Here is an 11,501-nt window from a genome sequence, read left to right as displayed (position 1 = left end):
AATGAGGAATATTGTGTCGTTTAAGTTCCCGAAATCGCATTCTCTCTTGAGTAGGAACTTATTTTGAACAAATACTTACTTTTCAAAAAGTATGTTCTATATAGGAAGAATGTGTGTAGTATAAATGTAATCTGGACATACTACATCTGCCATGCTGTGATTGTCATGTGACCTTCCAGCATCAGTTGCGTTGCTTCACTGTCATTCACAAATTCACAAAGAGTGATGGGAAGAAGTTTGCTGCTAAGGGGGCGCTCGCGAGCACCCTTCTGAAACCTAAAATGACAAATGGGACACCTTACATTCTCCGGACTATCACGTGCACGCAGCAGCCATTGCAACTCCACAAGACTGTAAGTGCATATGAAGTGTGCCATTTGGAATAGGGCCTAAGTAGAATTTTAGAAGTAGGCAGAGCCACAGAGCACACCCCTACCTATTACGTAATCGCAATGGACCAATGGTAGTTTGCAGGTGTTTACCAGCTGGAGCAAAGTTTTCCGGAAAGTTGGCAAGCTGTTTCGAACTCCAAAAATAAACTCCAAAACAAACTTTGTTTTGGTTTGATTTTCTGTTCAAAATGACATCACACCAGTTTGTTCTTCGATATTGCATATTGTGACGTCATGCTAGAGAAATACACCAAAAAATGTCTCTAGTAATTTGTGCATGTTTGGTTGAACTAATCCTAAGTGTGCACATTAAAAGTTATTTAATGTTCTTTATTTTTTGTTTAATTTTAGCCAAGATAAATGAAACAAACAAATCACACTAACCGCGTTTCCATTACTCGAAAACATTCGGTGTGAATATCATGGCAAGTCTAGTGGACATAAGAACACAGCTTCAAATCGCAAAGAGTAATTTATTGTCCTGACATCAGAACATAATCCAAATCCAGCGTGATTATTTATGTAGCTTGGTAACAACACAACTGGGACCAGGTCAACATTTCAAGTTTCATTTTCTCTTTTCTGTTGGAATCAGAACATGAAGGTAAACAGAATCGTTTTTCTTTTTTTTTTATACTAGTCTTTTCGGGTTTGTTGCTTTCAGTGACACTGACATCTGCACATAAAAATTATATAGATCTATATTTATATTCATATTTATATATTTATCATTCTCTATTAACATCTCAGTGAAGCAGTTCATCATCTCTTGTCAAGTCAAACAGTAGAAGCAACCTGTCAGAAACAAAGCCTCTCATATCAAACACTGATCGACGTACAGCACACACTCAACTAACATTGAAAGACAGGTTTTTTTGTACATCTTTGGAGGGAATTAAGCTTGCAAAGTTAAGTTTTGCCCTCCTGGTAGTATTCCAGTGTTTTCTAGACGTCGCTTAATTCCAGTAAAACACACTTATGAACCAAAAAAAAAAAAAAATGCATGTACAAATTGAATCATTAACTGAAAAACCTAAAAAAAAAAAATGTCTCCAGTGCTGATTGAAGAGATTTGAAAATTTGGCACAGTCATTTAGCACAGAAAACTGAGATCACGGTCTAAAACAGACAGTTTTCCTGCAAATATGGATGATAAGTAGCCGCATTTATTTTTATTCCACACCGAGTCATCAAGAAAGAAAAAAGTCAAATAAAAAAAGAATCTATGTCAAAAATCTACATCTATTTTTGTAGGCAGTGAGAAAGCACTTCATCGACGAGGAGAGGAGAGTGGAATGATGCTCCGGTCTTCATCTGCTTTTTGTTTTTAGTTGCCACAGACATATTCACATTTTCAGAATGAACGATACTGGCATATACATCCTTGCTCTTCGAATGAAATTTTGGGAAAGGGACATTGAAGGTTAATACATCTCTCCAAGGACTTTTTTTTTTGTCTTTTTCTTTGTACTGTAAAACAAATACCTAAAGCCACAGGAAGAACCGAGTGGTCTGTGTAATTTACACAATGCACTTGTGCAATGCATCTCTAAATACTTTACATCAAATTAAAAAAAGACCAAATAAAAATAGAGGGGGAAAATGTGAAAAAAAAAAAACTTTTGATCCACCGTGACGTGAAAAGAAAGTTTAGAAAAAAGTGAAAAGCTGTTCCCGTAGCTCGTTTTACAAACTTCATTTTCTTGTGCTTACACACTTCGCCTTCTTCTACTATACTTCTTTTTTCCCTTTACACTTTTCAAATACCTTTCAATACAAACCCACTTTCTACACCAAAGGTTAAGCTTTCTTTTCTCTTTAAAGTACGTGCTCTTTCTCATCTCACGCGCATTCTCTCTCTCTGTCAAGGCCTTCTTTTCTCTCTCGCTTTCTTTTTTCCCTCACTCATATTCACCACGGAACCAGCTTAGACGAACAAAACTCTCTGAAAAATGTTTTGTGACACGCATGCACATGCAGTTTCCCGGCCTCTCGACGTGCCCCACCTCTGCGAGGCTCCAGGTCCTAAACCCAAGAGTCGGGGGACGCGGGGTAGTGACTCGTCTCGTAGTTGAGTTCGCTATAGGGCCGGGCGGCGGAGTAGAAGTCCACGTAGTTCCCGGTGGACTTGAGTCCCAGGTGCATATTCAGATCGGTGGCGGGAGGGGGGCGATGGACCTGATCCTCAAAAAATGGCTCCTCAAAGTTCCTAGTGGAGTTTTGATAGATGGGATAGGCCTCGTAGTCCTTGTGCGGGGGCTCCTGTGGTGCGGGCGGCACTGGGACCTGAGAAGAAAGAAGCATTTGTGAGTGAAGTTGTTCAACAGAACCGTCCAGGGGCTCAAGTCTTACATTTCAGCTGCCTTTTCCTCTGAGCTGATGTGCTGAGGATGGCTATATCATCTTTTTGATAATGTAACGGTATTTGTATGCCTAGCAAACATCAACATTTCATTTTCTGTGACATTTTTGGTGCAAATTCTACTAGTCAACTTTTTAAACTCGTCAGCAAGGTAAAACTATCTTTGAGTTTTTGTGACTTGCAAGAATGACTTGTGATAGTCTTGGTAGCATCAGTAAAAATGGGTTGAAAATTACAAATCAATTAGTAATGTTTGGCCATGTACTGTATTTTTTTATGAATCATTGCTGTCTTAAGAGTTTTCTGTATAATTATATAATTTACAGCTATTATTGCACATTTTCTTTGTGAAGAAAACATACTATTTTAAAAAAAGTAAGAGTTAGTTAAATTCGCAAGAATGACATGTATTTATGAATTTACTAATATACTTATACCTTCAATAATTTACAGCTATTATTGCATGTCTTTGTAAAAAAAACATAGTATTTAATATATAAAAAGTGTGTGAAAAATGTATAATAATAAATATAAAAATATTTGTTAAATAAATTGATAAAATATGTAATAATTCAAATACACATTTACAATTAGAAATGTAAAATGATTAGTGCTGTCAAATTAATTAATCGCGATTAATCATATTTAACAAACATGTGTGTGTATATATATATATATATATGTGTGTGCATGTATGTATATATGTACGTATGTATGTGTATATATATATACAGTATACACCTACATATATATATACATATATATATATATATATATATATATATATATATACACGCATACATAGAGTGGTCACGCATTATATTTATACATTTTTTTGTTAGATGGGATTTATCGATTTGACAGCACTACAAATAATTAATTTGAACATAATAAAAAGTTCAGTTAAAATGTAGGCATAATTTCAAATCTGAACTACTGGCCCAACCTAGCAAGCAGAAGAAAAAATCTTGCCCTGTTGAATCTTAAACCTGATTGAGTTTGTTAATTAAATCAAAAATTAACATTGTGTCATATACTCATTCTCACGCCATTCCAAACCCATATGACTTTCCCTATTCAGTGAAACACAGGGGAAAGTTCACACTGATCTTTATTTTCATATGCAGACGTACACATGAGATCTAATATATCATAACATTCTGCATTCTTCAACTCCATTTGTCCTCCATGGAAGTCAGCAAGTCGTGCTAAGGTTTGGAACCACATAAATTGGTAAATGATCACAAAATGTTCATTTTTGAGCTAACTAACCCTTTAAATTCAAGTTATTCAGTCCATTCAAAGCTGCTTTGGATAACAGAGAGACTCCAAGCAGAAAATTAGATGTTACTAATTGAAAAAGATGCAGAGCTGAATGCTCTCCAGCTACAGAAAGAAAGATCCATGTGGAAGCCAGGCTTATCGGCACCCAGCCTCCTCGCAGCTGCTCGTCTGGGAAAGCATTACTGTCGACTAGCTAGACATACGCTGTATTTCGGAAGTGTGCCAGGGACATCTGGCAAACTTTATCCATATGAAATCTGAAAATGTACCATTATGAACCTTGTCAAGTAGAAGTAATAGATCTTCTATATGGCCAAAGTGCCAAATATACTTCATCACTTGGAAGCATATAGTTGCTATTCATTAGCATAGCATGGCGGCTCACAAAGTCAAATAAACAACATCTGACAGGTCTATGCAAGAATGAATACATCTTCATGCTTTTGTTTGCCAACACAGTTCTGGATTGGTAGATAGACAGCTGCCTTGTGTTGAAAACATGCGCTAACGACTTATCCTCACATAACCGCATACCAGTTGTGGTAAATGTACATGCTGTCTGATTTTAGGAAGGATTTCCACAGGCGGAGACACATTTCACAAGCTGCAGTCCCGGTTTGACCCTGGTTAGTTGAGTCGTCTCAGGCTGATTCATCGCTCACCTGGTTGTGTTTGATCTCGTCATTTGAAGTCTCGTACGAGTTCCGGAACAATGTGGATGTTCCACAGGAGGTTTGAACTGCGGGATGAAAGAGAGAGTGGGAATGTGCAGAGAATGTTTTAGTGTGGTTTGTTTTATTAAATAAATCAAGCATTAAACAACTATGAAAAATTCTGGAAATTGTACTCGCTGACAGTGAAACAAATCCAACTTTAAATAAGATTGGGATGTAGGAAGACATGGATGTAGGATATCTATCTATCTATCTATCTATCTATCTATCTATCTATCTATCTATCTATCTATCTATCTATCTATCTATCTATCTATCTATCTATCTATCTATCTATCTATCTATCTATCTATCTATCTATCTGTATATATTAAAATTATTAATGTAATTATTAATATAAATGTAAATAAATACATATTAATATTATAAATACATAAAATAACAAATATTACTATATTAACATTACTATACATCAAGTCAAGTCAAGAATATTTGTATAGCGCTTTTCACAATACAGATTGTATCAAAGCAGCTTCACAGTATTAAATTAAAATAATAATAAAACGTCCATCAATATCGATATAATTTGCACCAATATAACAATACACAGACATAAATGGCAATATTTACCTAATTATATATAATTATATATATATTTTGACTCAAAACAAATGACTCGCATAGATTTTGTTGATATTTAGAATTTTAAATCGATTCATTCACGGATATAAAACCACTGTGATGTTTACTACGTTGCTTAATTTTGAATTAAGCTAAATTATTGTAAATATATCATTACTATTCTCTGGTGTAAAACTTCACATTCTGCAGCAGCTCAGAAAACAAAATGTTCTGTAAGTGTCTATATAGTTTACTTGCTGTTAAGTGCTTCAAACTCTGTGTATCTTCCTCCTCCTCCTCTTAAAGTTAGACCCACCTGCCATTGTGTCTTTTCTGGAGGTGTGCTCTCCTTTGTTTCCATGGTAACCAGCGTTGGTTCCAGTGGAGTCGTAGTCGCTCTTCCTGTCCTTGAGGCTGATCATCTCTCTGGGTGAGGCGGGGGCGCTGGCTGCAATCCAAATAATCACACAAACCCGTTTTACTGAGCATCTGGAGACACACTGGCCTGATTTCACACTTTTTGGCTTTCTCTCTTTTTTAGCTGTTGTTGTTCTGTTTGCCTATTCTCATTTTGGTGTAACCAACTTGAACTTTTCAGTTCTCTGCTCCTCCCGCCCCCACTCTCAGTTTCTGTTGATTTTGTCCAAATTATTTTGTCTCTCTCTGTTTCTTACTGACTTTGTTCATCGTCTCCTGCCTGTACGAGTCTGGACATGCAGAGATGTGCATCATTATTCATCATTAGTGCTGTTTAGCATGACAGCATGAAGGACGTTTCCAACAGGTCTTCAACAGCCAGCTCCAATCTACCCCGCTTTCCCAAGCCACGACAAACAATAAATCACACAAAACACACCATATTTGTCCTTGAAATGCCATTCTCTGAAAAAAAAAAAAAAAGTCAAGGCACAACAGAAAATTGTGAAGGTACACTTGGTTATAAGAACGATTCTATATGGTTGGGTAGCCTCGCTCCTCATAACTTTATATTAAACATCAAATTCATTCTGATTGGCTGTGATTGTGTCACATCCCAATGTGTGGACAGACAAATTGCTCATCTCTGGAAACGCCACAGACTTTGGAAATGCTAGTAATGTGCACAAGTTAATTAAAATACATCACAACTATAGATTCACCTCCATTTCTTCAGACAGAATTATTATAAAGGCAGCTTATTATAAAGGCAGAAGTTCTTGTTGGGTAACACCCAAGTTTATAGGGTCCAATTCTCACTATTAACTATGCCTCAATAAAATCCTAAGTACTGCTTATTAAAAGTTAGTTAAGTTTAGGTATTAGGTAGGATTAAGGGATGTAGAATATGGTCATGCAGATTAAGGCATTAATGTGTGCTTTATAAGTACTAATAAAACAGCAAATATCATAGTAATATGCATGCTAATAAGCAACTAGTTAATAGAACCCTAAACTAAAGTGTTACCTCTTGTTTTATCTAACTGTATCCCTTGAAGTATATTCAGGCCGTTCAGAACATCTGTATGAAGGTCACAGAGATCGGGAATGAGTCTTCCCTCTGTGCCTAAAAATCCCTTCCAGCCTCAATGCTCTAACCGGATCAGCGCCACTCCCCCTCCGGCCCTCCCACTGCCCGGTCTGATAGAGCCTGGATCCCTGGATCCTGGGCAGCGGCACTATCTCCAAAGCACACAGCTACCCGAGGGCTCACGGGCACGGAAGACCTCTTTGGCCAGCACAGAGGTATTTAGACACACCCACGTACACACACACACAATGATCAGCCCTGACACATAAACCGGCTCATATACACACGCTCTTTTACAAACAGACTCCAGTTTTCACCAATAAAACACATAATAGCTTTAAGCACCACTCTACCCACAATGGCCAAGAGAAAGATTAGCATGCTAATTATTTCAAACCCATAATCAGATTATATCTGCAAGTGATTTAGCCTCCTCTAAACAGCCTTGATATGACTCCTAATCTAATCATTGCTCCTCAACAATGCATCATTTTGCAAAAATATGCACATAGCCGATTATCAGTCTTAAATATCGAGAAGCTCCGGCTGTTATTGAGTCAACAAGCGCGCAAACTCTAAACGGCTCCGGTCATGTTTCCATAAACCTCACGAATATGGATTCTGAGAAACACGCAACACAGTTGTGCAGGAAATCAGTACTGATGCATTTAACTCAATGTGCAGCTCGTGCTGATTTGATTTTCTCCAGGTAAAGCTTTGACTCTACAGACCAGTTGATGACCTTAATGGTAGAAAATGAAAACAATATGTTTTGAAAGACATGTAAGAAAAACTGATAATGTGAAGAGATGTGCTCCACAGCAGATTCTAGTGATTTCTGCTGGCGAAAGGGCTTTTGTGTCTGAGCTCCGCCGGCATCAAGAGCGGAACATTATTGCTATTGCTGCACTTATATCACGTATATCTACTTGCCTACAGCATTCTGTGAGAACTATGTCTTGATATACCAGCTAATATGCACAACAGTTTGCTAAATCAACCATTATTGTCAATGAATCCCACTCAAATGGAAGTGAATTCCTATTAAATCGTGAAATCGTGTTTGGTTGTAACTGACATTAAACATTTGTTGAATGTTAGTAAACTTGACCAACCATGTCACATAAGGTACAAAAGGACAAAGAAAAGCAACAATTTGCCTGTATGTCTATGAAACTCAGATGTGAAGGCCAACCTTGCCCTTGTTTCTCAGAAACGTAACATGAGGGGCAAACACTTAAGAAACTTAGCTACATCATATATTGTATTTTATTGCATATATTGTGCAGATTGCTTGCTGGCACCAGTGGTCCATTAAATATACAATTTGTATTTGAGATTTCCACTTAAACACCAGGAACGGACTCAGTTGTACTCTAATAATATGAACAAAGAACTCTTGAGTTCTGCCTTCAATGTGTAATACAGTAAAAGCTGGCAACGCTACATCATGGTTGCTGTGTTCTTAGGGTCTGGCATCCCATAAAAGTATTTTTGAAGGCCTTGTCTGGTGGCATTGGAAGCATCACCTCCATGCTTCATGATTAAATTATAAAAGTGAGCAAAAACGTGTCAACTGCATTGAGGTTGATGCCAAACTCCTTGATGTGGATGCAGTGACCAGGCAGAGCTCCAACTTCACAGAGCAACAGCCTCAGTCACACATTGATCTGTGTGTATTTTAATGTGAGGTCAGTTGATATTAGTAACACTCCTCTCTGTCTGTCATTCTTAAATGAAAATGAAAACACTAAGGCATACAGTAAAAAGGATTTTAGTTAGTAGTCTACATAAAAATATTCACACATGCACCAAGCACAAAACCATAATCTACTCTGCAAACTGTGTGATGAATGCTTTCATGATGCAAATTCAAAGATGAGCGTCTTCAGTGTATTCCTTGATTATAATGGGAGCGATTCACTTTTTGATGTCACGACGCTCTGCTTGTGTCTGGCATAACTATACGTTTACAGTTGCCAAGTAACGTTGCAACTTGCTGCATTAATACAGAATTAGACTGAAGTTTCCACAGCTCATTTTACAACAGCCCTAATAATTACCGGTATGTTTTCTTTTTTTACATAAAATGAAGCTGTTTTTGCACTTGAGCCAGACGTATTCAGTTGTTATGAATAAACGTATGTGTTGGTTTGCATCCAAGTTTCCATCAAAAAGACAATAATAAAGAAACAACCATTCATTTGTAAAGTAAATTATTTACAGAATTATTAAAAAATAGGAACAACTACCTGATAATATAAAATAAAAGACATTTTTGGGTTGAAGCTTGAGTAGCTAAGCAATGCCATATTAACAATATGCAAATATTTTTTATATATTTATAAATACTTTGACTTCAATTTGATACTACAGTGCTTAATAACTGCACAAAATCATATTCATAAAATACATTTAATATATAAAAAATATCCAAAAAGATTGTTTCAAATATTCAGATTTTTCTAAATATTGCCACTTTTTATTGAAAGTCAACAAATAGAATGTGTTGAGAAGGAGGGTGAACAAATGGCCTTTAATTTGAACTAAAAAATGCATTAAACTAGCCCGCTATGCTGGTTTGCTCAATTTATTATTTTTATTTTATTTTTTTTAAATCAGAGCACAATAGAAAGGCTGCCTAAAAAGCTCTTTTAGAAATGTTGCCAGAACTGGTAATAATGAATTTACGCATGAAATATAATTTCCCGCACAATGAACGCATGTCTCTAATGCTGCAACAAAATGGCATGGTCATGGTATTGGAAATAATTTTTGCTGTATTATTTTGGCTCTTCACGTGTACTGTATCTCAGGAAATGTTAATTGAGTAGCACAGGCGAGGACACTGATGTCACATTCTGATGCTGTGAGCTAAAAAGCACAGCAACTCTCCAGAACGCCTACAAAATCTTCCCCACTCTCTCTCCAACCTTCCTTCTCTCTGTCTAACTCTGTGCTTTGATCTCTTGCAAAAATCTACCGTTCACCATTTTCATGACACACACTGGAGCTCAAAACCATAGAGGAAAAGCCTGCAGACAACAAAACAGCATGAAACCAGCTGCAAGCCAGTGGATGACTGGATACATCAGAGATTCAACTGAGAAAAACAAGCAGAAAACAAATCAATTTATTTAAAAAAGCTACAGAGAGCATGTTGCAATCATGCGAGCACTGCTCTACGTCGAATTTCATATAGCGCTAGTCAACTGAATCCACAGTGTCACGGCTAAATAAATCACATTTTACATTAAATGTGAGCTTGCAGTCTGAATTGAATGCAAAGACAACACACCATTGTCTGTATGTAAGAACACACACACAACGTGTTTAGATGAATCCGTTTAATGAAAGAATAACTCGTATGACCTGGATCTTTTCATGAATCACTCAAAAAGATTCTGAAAATCAGCCGAAAGGATCCTTCACCGCATGAACTCACCGAATCCATATATTTATATCTGATTTACTGAACTCCAAATATTTACTTTCTGCCATGTTAAAATCAAATCAATAAATATTGAGTTGTTAAGGTTTGCCAAACTCAATTAATATCATTACTGGCTGGTTCATGCTTTTTGGGATATATATATATATATATATATATATATATATATATATATATATATATATATATATATATATATATATATATACATATATATATATATATATATATATATATATATATATATATATATATATATATATATATATATATATATATATATATATATATATATATATATATATATATATATAATGAAATCACGCTCTTCTTGTGAAACTAATTATTTCTTTTGTAGAACATAAAAGATATTTTGAAGAATGTTGGTAACTAAACTGCTTCGGCCTTTAAATATATTGAAAATACCAATTCAGATGCAGCTTCTGAAAAAAGAAAAATATGGCCGTTGTAGCCTAAAAGTGTAATAAATTCAATGTTGAATAAATTACAATTTTTGTTTCTAAAGTTACTTTTTGTAATGTCTATTTGATGCTTTTCTCATTTAACACAATAATGATTTAAAATTAATATTTGATGTGCGATTAAATTGCAATTAATTAGATTAATTAATCGGCACATCATGTAATTAGATTAAAAATATATAATAATACTTATATTTATAATTATTTAACATTATATTTAATAAAATAAAACAACTTTTACAACTGCAGGATAACACAAACTATATAACCATAAGCCACAGAAGGCCTGGGAAGGAATTCAATACAAAATTTAACACAACACTTAAATTTTTCATTGAGAAAGAAAGAACTTCATTTCATCACTCTATTCACCTTCCAGCCATTTAAAGACCCATTAGTCCTAAAAATCCTGAAATACTGCTCTACTTCCGCCGCCAACGGCCCTCTCAAAAGCTGAATCCAGGAAAAGTACTTTTCTGCTTCAGCGAGATTCTAAGTCCACCGGAAAAGGTATTAGAGCCACAGGCAGCCGGCCATGAATCAACTAACCCCACTAGTAGAGTGGATCATTAACCTTGAGTCCCAGGATGCACTGAAAAATCCCCATCAGTTTAATAGGATTCTATCAGGATTAGAAAGAGAATCACGCTACTATTTGTAATTGTTTTAAATCCATAAAGATCTAGTTGTTAAATCAGACTTCAGGACCACCAACATCGTGAGTCAAT

The 11,501-nt window shown here is 35.8% G+C and overlaps 1 protein-coding gene across 5 annotated transcripts in view; it reads right to left on the bottom strand.

Annotated features, from left to right (window-relative positions):
* Positions 1-847: 847 nt before the first annotated feature.
* Positions 848-11,501, bottom strand: part of ctnnd2a (catenin (cadherin-associated protein), delta 2a) — a 259,552-nt gene continuing 248,898 nt past the window's right edge. For all 5 annotated transcript variants that reach the window (XM_079601833.1, XM_079601834.1, XM_079601836.1 and 2 more), the window contains 3 exons: positions 5,650-5,781; positions 4,701-4,777; positions 848-2,678 (listed from right to left, as the gene is read on the bottom strand). In XM_079601833.1, coding sequence (XP_079457959.1) covers positions 2,418-2,678; positions 4,701-4,777; positions 5,650-5,781 — 470 coding nt within the window. In that variant the 3' untranslated portion in view covers positions 848-2,417. The remainder of the gene's footprint in view (positions 2,679-4,700; positions 4,778-5,649; positions 5,782-11,501) is intronic.

Source organism: Phoxinus phoxinus (assembly GCF_949152265.1).
Source record: "Phoxinus phoxinus genome assembly, chromosome: 24".
In the NCBI taxonomy this organism is placed as follows: Eukaryota; Metazoa; Chordata; class Actinopteri; order Cypriniformes; family Leuciscidae; genus Phoxinus; species Phoxinus phoxinus.
Note: the sequence above shows the minus strand (reverse complement) of the source record. Positions and strands in the feature narration are given on the sequence as shown.